This window comes from Schistocerca serialis, chromosome 1 (assembly GCF_023864345.2).
Source record: "Schistocerca serialis cubense isolate TAMUIC-IGC-003099 chromosome 1, iqSchSeri2.2, whole genome shotgun sequence".
In the NCBI taxonomy this organism is placed as follows: Eukaryota; Metazoa; Arthropoda; class Insecta; order Orthoptera; family Acrididae; genus Schistocerca; species Schistocerca serialis.
In genome coordinates, this window is record NC_064638.1 from 472242132 (window position 1) to 472259211 (window position 17080).

Consider the following 17080-nt stretch of genomic DNA (forward strand, 5'->3'; position numbering starts at 1 on the left):
AAACAACATTAACTCTTCCCCACAAAAGCTCCACCATCTTAGGCAGCAGTCTGATGATGTCATGAACTGACCATTGCATGGATACATATAAACTGTTTGGCTTGTTGAACCTGTTTATGACAGTAACTGCTTTCTGAGTCCTATATTTCTCCAGCATTGGAAGATGAAACGTTAGGAAAAGAAATATGCCTTGGACCAAGACCTAATGCCCATAAAACAAACATGACAAGCAATAGTCAAGAATATGTTCAAAGGTTTTAAGCTACCTCTTGTTTTTGTTCTCTTTTTATCACTCCAGATGTTTACACCCAGATATTTTACTGTTGTTAGATGAAGAATATCTTGCAGAGTGCATTACTAGGGAAAGTTTCAAGAATTGGAGCAGTGTGTTATGCAGTACGTGCAAGAGAAATGCAATGATGGCTTCCCAGTTATTTAAGAAATTAACAAAATCTGGCCACACTTTGCCAAGACACTGGTGCATCATCATTTGCCAGCCACTGTAATTGATGAACTCTGCCACAGAGTTGAAGTACCATGGAATGATGTAGGCCTACCCTCATCTGTCATCTGATCTCTGTTCAGCTCCTGCCCAATTAGATTACAGGCATTGTTGCTGCCAGAGACAGCATATCTGAGCACTAAATTTTTACCATGCATACACCCAAATTACATACAAATTTAATGAAGTAGTCTTCCTACTGTACTATATTGTATAACTATCATTAGTAAAATTTCTTTGTTTGGTATCCTAACTTGTGTTGCAGTTTTTATGACCAACAGTATGTTGAGGAGATCAGGATCAGGCAGAAGAAAGGTTGCCACATTGTTAGCATATATTTCATCAAACAGTATCTGCGACTAGTTCATATGTTAGTGGTACTTACTAGTTATATACCATTTTAAACCAAAATATTTAATTTATTGTTGGAGTTCAAATGCTACAACTCTAGACAGAGTTATAGCTCTGAAACACATTGGAATTAAAAAAGTAAATAAACTGCTGTAACTGAAGGTGGTGTATTACTGGCAAAAATATCCATAACCTAGAAAGTTTGTCAACAATGAATCTCTGTGTTCAAAGACTGCAAATTTTATGTAATTATTTACAGTTTTGCTTTCAGCTAGTCTTTAATGCCATTTTCCATTGTTACATGTTGGTTTGTAAATTTACTTTTATAATTAAAGCATAAAAGTTATTCTTCTTTAACTTCCAATTTTTCAATACCAGGAGCAGCATTGGGGGATCTTCCATGTTCAGTTCTTGCCACACTGGAAAAAGATGATGATGCTGTGATGAATATATCTACATCTGCACAACTAGCATTTGTTATGAAACCAGATTTTCAACCTAGCCATCAATCTCCAGGTACTTTTATTAATAGTTTAGATCTCATTAACATAATACGACTGAAAAACAAATGCAGCCTCTTACGTACCACTTATTTCTGTAGTTTTCACTTACCATTGTCAGTTTTGAACTTAAGTGTTTGTAAGAGTACTGTATCTTGTGATACCAACCTCAGTGTGGGGTAGGCTGATTTATTTAGCATCAATGCTTTTCAGAAAAGTTGCATGGGTTATTTGTTGCTTTTAAAATGGTCATTGTTGAGCACTTCTGACAATTCTTGGGCAGTATGGGAATCATATGTGGTCAGCTGCGATGAAAAGGTATGTATCAAGTATGTGGGTGTGAGGAAACAAGTAGCCCAGCTTTTTTGTAATGTATAAAATTGAGAGATGTTCTAAAATTATTCATTGATGCCTGAGGTCAAAGAGTTATGCAGCTGACAGGAACTATACATTAAGAAGGTGTATGCAGTGCTCAATCTGTGAAAAAAAGAAGTTGTGGTACAGTGATTTTCCTGGAAGGAGGGTGTGTTTGAAATTTATACTTCTTAAAACATTATTTTAACACTTTCCTGAGCATCTTAAAAGTGTGAATACAACATTAGTTTCACATCGCTCCAGCCACAATAGAAGTTCAATCGTACATCTCAAAACCTGCAGTTCTGATTTTTTTTTCCATCAGAGGTACTAGTATGGGATACCAGTGTGTACCATCACAAATGAAGCATTGGGTGCAGGTATAGCAAAGTTAAGAGAAAGGGGGAGAGCACAGGGGAAAGTAAAAGATGCATAGCAGGAGAAAAAGATAGTGGGATAAGGAAAGATTCCAATAAATTATCTGGAATGGAGTAGAAAAGTAAACTTGGGATTGGGTTATGTTGGACAGATGGGATGGGGCAGGGCAAGGAAGGGGAGGAGGGTGAGAAAACTGTCTCATTCTACTCTCTCTCACCCCTCCCCTCCTCCCCCTCCCTCTCCTGATCTCTTCCATTTCCCCACACTAAAACTATCCAAGATCGGTATTCCCTCCATCCAAGTTGCAGCATTTGAAGGCAACTGCAACTGTGTGTTTGAGAGAGAGAAAGAGAGAGAGTGTGCGTGTGTGCGGGGGGGAGGGGGGGGGGGGGGAGGTGTGTGTGTGTGTGTGTGTGTGTGTGTGTGTGTGTGTGTGTGTGTGTGTGTGTGTGTGTTAAGTAAGTCCTTACAGAGCATTACTCACAGGTGGTTCAAGACCAGTCCAGTTCACATATTTAATCTGACAAGAATGATTAAAAAAATAACCAGACCTGCAGAAATATGCTAATCCAAGGGTTCAAATTCCAAAACACAGCCATTTGTAGCACAACAAACTTACTTGCCCTCTGTTTAGTGAATAATAGTTTTTAACTGTTTGAATCTGAGATTGATGAGCATAGAATTAAGAATGTCATTCAGATAAATCACTTGGCATTTGAAAAGTGATCACTCAAGATATGATGAACACATTCAACAACTACTCATACAAATTTCAGCATATTTTTGCAAAGAGTAACTGTGCTGTTGAGCATTGTAAATGTAAGAATAACGGCAACAAAATTGTGTCAGAATAGTGTTTCCTGCTATTATGTGAAGATATTAAAATTGTTTTCACAGCTTATACAGTTTCATTGCCTATTGCTCAATGGAACATAAATCCAGGGAAGCACTACTACGAATGACAAAGTTTATGTACTACAGAACCCAGTGCAGTAATGTGAACCAGAATTCTTCTAATTTTCATGTCTTCCCTATGGGAACTATAATCTCTGTGCATCTCTATATGAACATAAGCACTCTCCTTGTAGTTTCTTCCCACCAAAACTATGTGATGGCTGCGCACTGTACAAAGCTAAAAAGCTATTCTGAATCTTTTCAGTCCCTTCTGCAAGTCTCCTTTGATAAGAATCCTAGACATAGACTATACAGTTCACCAGTTGCAACTTTTGTAAATGATTTCCTTTCATAAATAAGTAACAGCTTCTTGCAGTGTTCCCAGTGACTGAATGTGGTGTCTTATTTATCTGTTACCAGATTTGTGTGTTAATTCCATTATAAATTACTTTATGTAAAGTACTACCAAATATGTAATTCCTGTGATCTACTACTGATGCTCTAAATAAAAGTGTTTATGTGTACTATAGTCATGGGAATCCACAGAAATTTATCCAGGGGGGAAGGAGAGGGGGCACAAGACTTAAAATTACCAGTTTTTTTGTAAATGAGTTGGTCAGTTTTGAAACAAGTCATGCCACAAGAACAAAATTTTATAGGTGGCACAAAAAATTTCGGGGAACTGATGGTCTTCCACTCATTTGTTGAAGTGTGCAAGAATTCTGTAATGTATAAAAACTCTGTACTCCAGATTCTGTGGCAAGGGTGGGGGGGGGGGGGGGGGGACAATGTGGAGTGCCCTCCCTTGTGGATGTGTATGATTACAGTACCATTGTATTTGCTGCTTGTATTGAGGGCCAGCTGGAATTTATCTGTAAATCTGCCTGAATCTTAAACTTTTTGTGTAATGCCATATTTATAGACAACAGCATGGTCTAAAGAATCAAGATTTACTGACATTAACTTCTGATGTTATAGCACATTTTGTGTGATGAAATGAATCCTTCCTGTTAGGAAGTTCCCGATCCAGTTCTATATCTATTTGGATACTCTAACAATCCCAGAGCTCTCTCATCTTACACAATATTTTTCCCCAGTGAATGGTTGAAACTTATGATATAAACTAATTTCCCTTAATTTGATTTTTTATTTGGTCCTGCAGATTATATGTTGTACAGAAGTGTTCTACTAATATAGCACATGTTGAGTTAAAGAATATAGTATTAACTGACATGAACATTTTTCTACACAAACATTTTAGATATCATATAGATACTGTTTTAGCTAGTTTGTATCTACAGTTGGCTACATATAATATTACACTCTGCAATTTTTTGGCATAAATTTGTGTGAATGATTAAAAATGGATGCTTGTTTTTGAAGCCTGAATATTTTCTCAACTCCTACAGCCGTAGTCCAAAAGTTTGTGTCATAGGAGAGTATAGATAGAAATATGAAAAATAAGGCACTAATATTATTTCTCCAGCAATGAAGTGAGAAATAGCGCTCAGTTAAAAGCATGCTGAGCAATGTTTCTTGAGCAGCTTATCAGTCTGCTCATTTGTTCATAGCTGATTGTCCATCTGGATGCCTATGAACTGCATATTAATTTCCTGCTAGTCAGTATCCATTTCAGGAACTTGAAGCGTTATTTGTTCTCTAACATTGCTTAATAGGAGTTTTTGACAAATTTAAGGCTAGACTACTTGCTGTTAACCATTCATATACATCGTTAGTGACTATAAGGGATGTATAGTGTTTTGAACCCTTTGATCAGGATATTTGTGTTATCGGCAAATGTTACTATTTTCACCCTGTTATAAATTGTACTTTGTAAATCATTAATGTAGATCAACAAAATCATTGCTCCAAGAAACAAGTCTAGGGAGACTCCTTATTGGTACACCTGTCCTTGTTAGGGTAACTCTTTGTTTCCTGCAATACATGTTAGTAGCATAATCTCAGTCACTTGAAAATGGCATAAAAGGCCAAAACCTGGTTCATAATTAAATAAATAACAATACAGTCAAGTGGCAGTGTGTTCATTTAAAAATTATTGTATGACTGTTGCTCAGCAACATCAAAAATTGTTTAGGAAATTTAGTTCAGCTAGAATTCTTATTAAACAAAATATAGCTCTCTCTGTGGAGAATCCCTTCAGGAAGCCAAAGGTGTCAGTAAGGTGTTGTATTGTGGTTGTAAATCCTGTCATACACTATTCTCTCAAAACAGTTGAGAATGCTGGCAACAGAGAGATGGGCTAACAGTTGGCTATTACATGCCACTCTCCACTTTTGTGAATTAACATCACTACCCTTTGTTCTACTCTATCACGAAATATCCTGGTTTACATCAATTTGTTACACATGTAGCACAATATGTAACTGGTTAAGTCTGCACATGATATGAAAATCTTATTTGATACATCACACAAAGAGGATTGAATACTTATAAGTAATTTTATGGGGTTGCACTTTTGAAATGAAGTGCTATGTTTGGTATTTGTGATTAAGCAGCTCTTGGCTTCTATGAGAGGCTGATAACTGTAGTTTCCTGTTTTTTCAGTAGTGTGAGAAAAAAATTCATTGAATTCTAATGAGGCAACTTTTGACTATTCTGGCCCATTCTATCACCAGAGAACTGGGACATCCTGCTTATTCTGGTTTTTTGTTCCTGCTGGTATCACTTCTATGGTGTTCCACATGGTTTTTACTTTATTGTTTGAACTGCTAATTTTTTGTGCGCAGTGCATGTCTTTGGCCTTCTTGGTTACACATGTTTATATTTTGCAATATTTCTTTTGATATAATTTTACTGACAAATTTACACTAGCCCTCTGTTCTACCCACAGGTCCCTTTTTTGACCATATGATATTCTAATTTCAGTTGTTAGCCCCTCTTTCCTAGCACTTGGGGCTGGTTCGATTTTACTCTTGATTTGGGAGAATCAGACTTCAAAGTGTTTGAGAAAGAAGTTCAAGAATGAATTGAATTTCTAATCCAAGGTGTCTGCCTGATAAGCTTGTTCATGTTGTAAATTATTTCCAAACAAACTAATAGATTCTGTATTTATTATTCTAACATGTTTGACTAGGATCTGACCATTTACCGTTTCTCTGCTGGAAACTTTTAAGGCTATCGTTTGATCATACTTCATTATAATGTTTGGGGTCCAACAACAGGTTATCAATAATCATCTTGCTGGGCCCATCTACTAATGTCAGAAAATGAGATCATAGAGAATAAATTTAAAGGTAGACAATGATGATTCCAACTGTTTATGACTGTTTTTATTTGCAAGAAAATTAATATTAAAATTTCTACATAATATGCTCTTACTGCTGTTCCTATAAAGTTTTTAAGGAGTTGTTTTTAACTGGACAAAGACCTGTGGAATATTGTATTTCCTGTAGGTGGCCAAGAACATTTGGCATGAAAATTGCCATCACCCCCCTCCCCTTTTCCTTATCTCCTTGTCTCCCATTGGTCCTACAGAGTAGCAAGAACCAATTAAAATGTAACTAAATAATTTAATAATTCATGTAGCTTCAAGGTGATGTCCAGCAAAACAAAACATATCAGTTGTTGCATATATATCAGCTGTTTCTAAAGAGAAAGCAACAAATCTTCCTTTGTTATACTTTCATGAACTGTTTTTAATGAATAGTGCACTCAGACATAAGGCTGTGCAAAGTTCACATAAAAATTATTAACTTACTAGGGATGACACTCTTTAGTGTGATTACAGGCTTAGAACAACTGATGGGTTCATCACTGCAATGATCTGGTTAGAAGAAGAATTACCCACAAAAAATACAATGTAATGGTGGTGGTGATGATTATAGATTTAAATCTCAGTTGTCAGTCACTCATTCCACTGGAAATTCATGTCAAGTAAAGGGAAATGGTTGAAAGAGAGACAAAACCCAGGCAGCTAGAAATTATAGACAATCACCAGGAATTGATGCTGACATAGAAGCAGAATTGGCCACACCTGGAGAATACTACACAGCAGATTTATGTAGCAGATAGTGCACCCTCTCACCCATCCCATACCAATGTCACTGAAGAATATGCCGAGGAGGGTCATCGTACACTGCATGACCAAAATTGAGTGAGAAAATGAAGATTTATATGAAGTAGAGAGCTTATTAGCTTAAATGGATGTATAAAATATGTGCATAAAATTTTAAAAATGCATGATACTGTGGGGGGGAAAAGCTGCTTGAGGCCTCTCAGGGTATGAGTCACAGTGAGAGGTTCTCTGTCCTCATCCACTCCTGAAAATTAAGTTATTTAGATTTTGTTATAATGTTCACTTTCCCTCAGAAAATGTATAACTTTTTTGGCTTCTGTGACATCATGTGCAAGTATCTGGAGTAAGGAGGAGAGGTAGATAGGTTCATGGCTTGTCTCAGGTTAGTCAGCTGGATAACACTGTGAGAATATAGATTGTTGTTGTATGATTACCACAGCTGCACAGGCAAGTCCTCTTGATGTAAAAGGAACTCATGGGTAACAACAATGTAGGAAAACATAGATTGCTACTTACCATAAACAAGACACATCGAGTTGCAAGGTGGTCACTATACTAGTGATTGCAATGGCAAATGCCTGAAGCTGATCCTCTAGAGAGTCCATTTTCCTGTACACTTTGGTTATGAGGGACTGGACCCAGAACAGTTGGACCTTCTGCAGATCAAAGAACATGATGGTCAGTTGTTGGTGATGTGCAAAAACATTGCACTGCAGATTCCAGACATATTAATTGGTCTGTAGTGGGTCAGAGTACACAGAAGCTGCTTTGAAACTATGGTAAATATCCTCTGGCTCCCAGGCACCATCGCATTCACTAAAGAGATTGGTCAATAAGTAGTCAAAATTTGTGAGAAATTTCTTTGTTTCAGGATAAAAATAATGACAGGATAGAAATAATGATACTCTCCCTCCATTGGCAGAGAAATTCCCCTTCTCGTCAGCACTGCTAAAAAAACCAAGTACGTGTTTGATGCTGTCATTACTAAGATGTTTAAGCATTTGACTGTAGATTTTATTTGGTCCAGGGTCTGTGTCTCAACATTGCTAAACCACAATGAAGCTCCCATTCACTGTAAGGAACATTATATGACTCAAGTCCTTGCACACAGATGGATAATTAGTTTTGGTCTGCTGGGTGTTTACAGATCATATAGTTACTGCATGCAGATGCCGTGGCAAGGTACGCTTCAAAAAATTCAGCAACAACTGAGGGATTGGCATAGATGTCACCATTTAAGGAGATGTCAGGAGCTGCTGTGGATGGTTAGTGGGTGCAAATGTGGCAACGTTTAGTTCATACTTGAGATGAGGGGATGTGGGCTCTCATGGACTATACATACTGTTCCCCACACTCCTGCTTTCTCCTTTTTTGTATTAAAAACCATGCCTTTGCTCAAAATCTCTTGAATGCTATTACATGTTCCACAGAAGAATAAAATTTGTGTCATTGAAGCACCCTTCTGACAGCTGTGCCTGTTTCTTCTAATTACCACAGTAAAAGTTTCCTGTGAGGAAGGCCTGGAGAATGGGATATTGTTGCTTTTGCAGCACATATTATTGTATCAATAGTGTTTTTTGTTACTCATTTGAGATCTTTCTCTTGGCTGTCTTCAAACATTGCATTGGAGGTGGAAGACTGCTAGTTGGTTTTCCAAAGCAACCATCATGGTGCGCATTCAGTGGTTGGAGAGTTGAGAAAGACAGAGTGATAAGAAAGTGGTCCCTGTCACAGAGATTGCCATGGTCATTCCGCTGAATCAGTGATGAGATGCTTGGGCTGCAGGCTGTAATGTCTGTAGCTGAGTATGTTCCATAGGGTGTACTGAAATGTGTTGGAGCTCCAGTGTTAAGTAAGAACACTTCCAGTCCTGAGATTAATTTCTCTCTTATTTGACACCCTGCTGGATGTGTTTTAGTGACCCCCCCCCTCCCCCCAGAGAATTGCAACCATTGAAGTCCCCTAGTAAGAGAGGGGACTGATGACCTCAGATGTTAAGTCCCATAGTGCTCAGAGCCATTTGAGCCTAGTAGGAGGTAGGGTGGAGGCAGCTGTTCCAGTAGCTTCACCAGTTCTTGATACAGCATGTACTGATTTGGGAATAAACAGATATTACATACTGATACTGTAACTGACAAGTGCATGGACTACCATGGCTTGTAATGCAGTATTTACAAGCATCTGCTCACTGAAATTGTCTGAATGTATAAGTGCACAGGCTCCTCCAGTAACCATCTCAGTATTACACAATTTTTACAATATAATTCGTAATTTTTTATTTTAGGGAGTTGGGTTTCTGAAAACTGTCTCTCCTGAATTGCCATGCTGGTCAGTTTATGCTTGTAGGAGGATTGTAAGGTCTGTCCCAATGTGTTGTCCTTTCGTGTGCTTCACAGGTAAGTTCATTGTATAGCATAAGGACACGTGTCCAAAGCTAAAGCATTTCATAAATGGAGGAAAATATAAAGTTAAACCTTGTTTTTCGTAGGTGAAACATTTCCATTGAAAGCAATGATCGGAGCTTCAGTGTCCACTATGTTATCCTTAAGTCTTCTCTAAATGTGAGGAACAAAATGTACTCTGTAGTGCTGCAGGTTAATGTATAGTTCTTTGCCTGTTTGTAATGTTAGATGTGATGGGAGATGATGCCTTGAATCCTGTTGAGTTTGTAATGAGGAGAGACAGTTACTGGCATACATGGTCTGTTGAACAAGTTCTAGAACATACACAATTTCGCAACAATGGTGTATTGGAGCAAGATGCAGTTGGCATCCCTGCACATGCCTGTGTTTAACGTGTAAGTGCTGGAAGTTTCATTGTTGTATGTCTGTTACTTAATGTTCAGTGCCTTATTGATTAGAATGTTGTGTTGGACAGTTTGCAAATTTTGAGATGGTGGGGTTAGAGGAGCAATGCGTATGCGTTAAATTTTGTGTGAAACTCAAGAAAACCTTAACAGAGATGGACCAAGTCATGCAGGAAGCGTATGGTGATGAGTGCTTAAGCCATACTTGGGCTTACAAATGATTCACACGTTTTAAAAATGGCTACACAGATGTTAAAGATGACCATCATTCAGGACACTTTTTCATGTCTACCGACAGTGCTCTTGTCAGGAACGTCAATGAAATTGTGCATGCCAATTGAAGACTGACTGTCTGAGAGGTTGCAAAAGAATGTAACATTGCAGTTGGATCATGTCATGAAATCCTGACACAGCATCTTGGAATGCATCATGTTGCTGCCAAGTTCATCTTGTGGCTCATGAGTCAAGATCAGAAAGACCTTCACCTCACAATCTCTGAAGAGCTTTTGGATCACGAATATGAGTACAAGATGTTCCTTAAGAGAATTGTAACTGGTTGGTTTGTTGACTGGTTGATTTGGGGGGAAGGGAACCAAACAGCTAGGTCATCGGTCCCATCGGATTACTGGGAAGGATGGGGAAAGAAGTTAGCCATGCCCTTCCAAAGGAACCATCCTGGCATTTGCCTGAAGCAATTTAGGGAAGTCACAGAAAACCTAAATCAGGATGGCCAGATGTGAGTTTGAACTGTCATCCTCCTGAATATAAGTCCATCTGGCTCAGTCCTTAACTGGTAATGAGATGTGGGTTTATGGTTATGATGTTGAGACCAAGGTTTAGTCTTCACAGTTGGTTAGGAAAAGTTCTCCAATACCAGGTCAGGTCAAATGTCAAAGCCATGCTGGTAATTTTCTTTGGTTTTGAAAGATTAGTTCATCATGAATTCTTGCCACAGGGCAAACTTTAAGTGATGGTACTATGAGGATGTGTTGTGATACCTGCAAGAAAATGTGAGAGTAGTCTGAAATGTGTGAGACAATTCATGGCTCTTGCATGACAATAATGCACCCGTACCTTCATCTCTTTTGGTGCCCGACTATTGCACAAAAAACGAAATCACTGTGGTGCCTTAACCTCCATACTCGGCCCCTGTGTTTTTTTTTTATCTCCAAAGTTGAAAACCCCATTGCAAGGATGAAGATTTGCAATGATAGACAGGATAAAAGAGAATTTGCAGATGGTGCTTCACTTGATCGAGCAAGAGGCGTACCAAGACTGCTTCTGGAAGTGTAAATGGCATTGGGAGCGATGTATCAATTGTGGAGGAGATTATTTCGAAGGAGACCATGCACAACAAGTAAAAGGTAAACGAAAAACATTTTGTGGACAAAATTCTGGAATTTTTTGAACAGGCCTCATATCCCTACACTTGTCACAGCCCTGAAGTGCCTGTGATTGGTTAGCAGTCAAGGTTGTGATCAGCAGAAATCCATTTCTCATTTCCTCCTTCACACAACTTCTCCAAACCTATCCTCAGTACTTTCAATGAAAAACAGTTACTTCATTTTTGCAAAAGAATTTCCATCAGTTCTTGAGCATACCAAGAACTGCCTGAATTATCTATCTCCATTTCTTCTTAGCCTGACTCTCATCCCATAACTTGAACAAAGATGGAAATACCATGGTATTGTAAGTCTCTGCACTGAAATCTTGTTTCCTATCTATTGAGAATGTTTTGTTGGCACAGCTACTGGTAAGTTTGATTTATTTCATTGTGGATTGTCCACTCTGATGCCACTCACTCTGATGAAAGAATCTCCACATGGGCACCATGCCACCATGGCAAAGGCTACGTGGCATAGTAGCTGCTGCCCAGAGTCCTGGTACCCTGATCGGACATATACCTAATCCTCGCAATACATATGGAGTTTGCAGTTCAGGTATCAGCTGTGGGACCCTGTGTTATCAAGGGTACATGATGACCCTACATGGTCGATTGATTATGACACTGGACTTCAGGGGCAAACATAAATACACTCTGATAATAAGTGCATGAGATCACAGGGCATAGTGAACAGATTATGGACCATACAAGGAGATGATAATCCAATAACGGGAGGGGGGGGGGGGGGGGGGGACTGGAACATGACATTAGAAAAAGATGCAGAAGAAAGGATCACTGAAGAATATGGGCTTGGCAGTAGGAATAAAACAGGGGAAAGAGTAACTGAGTACTGCAATAAATTTCAGCTAGATATAGCACACTGTTAAAAAAATCACAAGAGGAGGAGATATACATGGAAGAGGCCTGGAAATACGGGATAATTTCAGTGGAACTATATCATGGTCAGACAGAGATTCTGAAATTGGATATTGGATTGTGAGGCATACACAGGAGCAAATATAGACTTGGATCCTAATTTAATAATGATGAAGAGAAGACTAAAATTTAAAAGAATTGTCTGGAAGAAACTGTGTGGAAAGAAATGGGATACTGATGTACTGAGGAATGATGAGGTGCATTAGAATCATCAGTACCACAGTAGGCAACTCAGCTGAAGAGGGCTGAGCAGCTCTGAAAAGGGTAATTACAGAAGTCAGACAAACATACATAGGTACAAGGAAGGTAACTACAAAGAAACCATGGGTAACAGAAGAAATACTTAATCTGATTGAAAAAAGAAGTAAATACAAAAATTTTCATGGAAATTCTTGAATACAGAAATATAAGTCAGTTAGGAATGAAATAAATAGGAGGCTCAGGGAAACCCAGTGAAGTGGCTGCAGGAAAAGTGTGAAGAAATAAAAAAAAAATGGTAGATTGAAGGGCCGATTGAGCATATGGGAAATCTTGGGTGAAATTAAAAGCAAGAGTGTCAACATTAAGAGTCAGTGGGAATTCCACTGAATCACAGAGGAGAGAGTGAAGGCCTCTAAGAGGGGGAAAGGACTTGTCTGATGATGTGATTGAGGAAGAAATGAGATTTGATGTGGAAGGCATAGAGAATCCAGTATTAGAGTCAGAGTTCAACAGAGCTTTGGAAGATTTGTGACTAGTAGGGCAGAAGGAATAGATAACATTCTTTCAGAATTTGTGAAATTGTTGGTGGAAGTAGCAACCAAGTGATTATTTAAGTCTGTGAGTAGAATCTATAAGTATGGAGAAATACCATCAGACTTCTAAAAAAATGTCATCCACACAATCAAAGATAGCAAGGGCTGGTAAGTCCAAGAAATATCAGGCATTCAGCTTAACAACTCTTGCATCCAAGAGCTGACGAGAATAATACGCAGATGAATGGAAAAGAAGATTGAGGACCTGTTAGATGATGATCAGTTTTGCTCTATGGGAAGGCAAGGGCACCAGAAACATAGTTCTGATATTACACTTCATAATGGAAGCAAGACTTAAGAAAAATCAAGTCACATTGATAGGATTCATTAATCTGGGACCGAGCGAGGTGGCGCAGTGGTTAGACACTGGACTCCCATTCGGGAGGACGACGGTTCAATCCATTGTCCGGGCATCCTGATTTAGGTTTTCCGTGATTTCCCTAAATAACTCCAGGTAAATGCCAGGATGGTTCCTCTGAAAGGGCACGGCCGACCTCCTTCCCCATCCTTCCCTAATCCGATGAGACCGATGACCTCGCTGTCTGGTCTGCTTCCCCAAAACAACCAACCAACCATTAATCTGGAAAAAGCATTTGTCATTGTAAAATTGTGCAAGATGTTCGAAATATTGAGAAAAATATGAGTAGGTTATATATTATATACAATATCTACAAGAAAGCTAGGTGGAACAATTAGAATGGCAAAAAGATTTAAGTGCTTAGTTTTTAAAGGGTTTAAAACAGGGATGTAGGCTTTGTCCTACTGTTCAATACACACATTGGAGAAGTGGTGTCAAAAATGGAAGAAAAGTCAAGAGAGAGATTTAAATTCAGGGTGGAAGGATATTAATGGTAAGGTTCACTGGTGATGGCATTGCTGTCCTTGGTGAAAATGAAGAAGAATTACAGGACATGTTCAATGGAATGGACAGCCTTTGAGGACAAAATATGGATTGAGAGTAAACTGAAAAAAAGATAAAAGTAATGAGGAGGAACAGAAATGAGATGAATGATAAACTTAACATCAAAACTGATGGCTGTGAAGTAGGAAAAGTGACGAAATATTGCTACCTTGGAAGCAAAAATCAAATGATGAAGCAAGGGTGACATAAAAAGCACAATAACACAGGCAAAGAAGGCTTTATTGGCCAAGAGAAGTCAACTACTAGAAACATCAGCCTTAACCCGAGGAAGAAATTTCTGAGAATGTGCGCTTGGAGCACATTATTGTATGAAAATGAAACATGTACTGCGGGAAAACCAGAAAAGGAGACAATCCAAGCACTTAAAAAATGATGGTGTAGAAGGATGTTCAGAATTTGGTGACCTGATAAGATAAGGGATGAGGAGGTTCTCTGCAGAATAGGTGAAGAAAGGAACATAAGGAAAACACTGACAAAATCAAGGGACAGGATGACAGGACACATTAAGATGTGAGGGAATAACTTCCATAGTGCTAGAGAGAGCTGTAGAAGATACCCCTACATCTACATGAATACTCTGCAAATCACACTTAAGCACTTGGCAGAGAGTTCATTGAACCACTTTCACAATAATTCTTTATTATTCTACTCCTGAACAACGTGTGGGGAAAAACAAACATATTTTTGCTTTTGAAGGAGAAAGTTGGTGATTGAAATTTCATGAGAAGATCCTGTCGCAATGAGAAATGCCATTGCTGTAATTATGCCCACCTCAAATCCTATATCATGATCATGACACTCTCTCCCCATTTCTCAATAATACAAAACATGCTGCCCTTATTTGAACTTTCTCAGTGTACTCCGTTAACCCTATCTGGTAAGGATCCCACACCATGCAGCAGTATTCCAAAAGAGAACAGACAGGAGTAGTGTATGCAGTCTCTTTAATATATCTGTTGCATCTACTAAGTGTTCTGCCAATAAAGTGCAGTCTGTGGTTCACCTTCCCACAACATGTTTTGTGTGTTCTTTCCATTTTAAGTTGTTCATAAGTGTAATTCTTAGGTATTTAGTTGAATTTACTGTTGTTAGATTTGATTGATTTATCGTGTAACTGAAGTTTAATGGATTCCTTTTAGCACTCATGTGGATGACTTCACAATTTTCATTATTTAAAGTCATCTGTCAATTTTTGCACCATACAGATATCTTTTCCAAGTCTTTTGCAATTTGTTTTGATCTTCTGATGACTTTACTAGGCAATAAATTATAGCTTCATCTGGAAAAAACCTTAGACTGCTGCTCAGATTGTCTCCCAAATCATTTATATAGATAAGGAACAGCAAAGGGCCTATAAGACTGTATTGGGGAATTCCAGAAATCAGTTCTGTTTTACTTGATGACTTTCCATTAATTACTATGCACTGTGACCTCTCTGAAAGTAAATCAAGAATGCAGTTGCATAACTGAGGTAATATTCTGTAAACACACAATTTGATTACAAGCCACTTGTGAGGTACGATGCCTAAAGCCTTCCGGAAATCAAACATATGCAATCAATTTGAAATCCCTTGTCAATAGCACTCTACACTTCGTGTGAGTAAAGAGCTATTGTGTTTCACAAGAATGATGTTTTCTAAGTTGATGTTGACTTGTGTGCCAATAGACCTTTCTCTTCAAGGCAATTCATAATGTTCGAACACAGTATATGTTTCAAAATCCTGCTGCATATCAACATTAATGATATTTGAGCATAATTGAATATTGTTGCGACCTGTGCAACTTTCCAGTCTTCAAGTGTGGATCTTTTGTTGAGCAAGCAACTGTATTCAATTGGTAAGTATGGAGCTATTGCATCAGCATACTCTGAAAGAAACCTAATACAGTCTGGATTGGAAGACGCTTTTATTACGTGATTTAAATTGCTTCAATCCTTCAAGGAGATCTAATTCTCAGTTACTCATGGTGGCATCTTAATTTGAATTGTGGGATATTTACTCCACATTCTTTGATGATGGAATTTTGAAAGGCTGCGTTTAGCACTCTTCCTTACCAGCACTGTCATTGATGGTATTTCCATTGTCATCACACAGGTTTCATTGTGGAAACTGTTATAAGCATCTTGCATCTGTGCTAAATTTTGAGCTTCTGTAAAAGATCACCAATCCTGGGAATCTTGCATTCATTTAAATTTGGCATGCTTTTTTAGTTGTTTCTGCAACAGTGTTTTGATCTGTTTTGTGTATTATGTGGAATCGGTGCCATTGTTCATTAGTTTAATTTTTATAAATCTCTCAATTGCTATCAGTACTATTTCTTTGAATTAAAAGCCACATCTGGTCTACACTTAGATTGTCAATTTGGAAGGAGTGGAGATTCTCCCCCAGGAAGCTGTCAAGCAAATTTATATCTGTTTTTTGGAATAGATGTATTTTTCATTTAGTTTTGGAGGATCTGGAAGTTACAGTACTCAGTCTCTCTGTGACAACCTGGTGTTCACTAATCCCTGTATCCATTTTGATGCTCATTATTAGCTATGGTTTATTTGTTGCTAAGAGGTCAAGTGTGTTTCCACAACTGTTTACTGTTTGGGTGGGCTCATAAACTAATTGCTCGAAATAATTTTCAGAGAATGTGTTTAGGACCATTTTGAATGATGTTTTATGTGTACCTCCAGATTTAAATGTGTATTTTGACCAAGAATTTAAACATGTATTTTCGTCAACATATCAAGGGTAAATGGAAGTCAACATCAACTATAATTCTATGAGTTGGGTACGTGTTTGAAATTAGACTCAAGTTTTCTTCTATCCTTTCACAACTGTATCACCTGAGTTGGGAGGTTGGTAAAAGGATCCAGTTATTATTTTATTCCAGTTGCCAAGGGTAAAAACTGGAGAGACAAACAGAGATTGAAATACATCCAACAAATAATTGAGGACATAAGGTTCAAGTGCTACACTGAGATGAGGAGACTGGCTTATGACAGGAATTTGCGGAGGGCCACATTGAGCCTATCAGAAGACTGAAGGAATAGTGGTGGTGGTGGTGCTGGTGGTGGTGCTGGTGGTAGGAGTAGGATGGGGGGAAGAAGGCATCCATCACCAAATGGCCTGCATTTCTGTCAACACTGATTATTGTTCAGGTGATAGTGGAGTCTTCAACATGAAAGGTTGGGTATGTATAGCACTCCTTTTAGTTACGTTTTATGACAGGCAGGAGT

At 38.3% G+C, this 17080-nt stretch overlaps 1 protein-coding gene across 2 annotated transcripts in view; it reads left to right on the forward strand.

The window, feature by feature from the left end:
• LOC126473419 (sedoheptulokinase-like) overlaps positions 1-17080 on the forward strand; it is a 114698-nt gene that overhangs the window by 69180 nt on the left and 28438 nt on the right. For both annotated transcript variants that reach the window (XM_050100450.1, XM_050100460.1), the window contains exon 5: positions 1232-1369. In XM_050100450.1, the coding sequence (XP_049956407.1) occupies positions 1232-1369 (138 nt within the window). The remainder of the gene's footprint in view (positions 1-1231; positions 1370-17080) is intronic.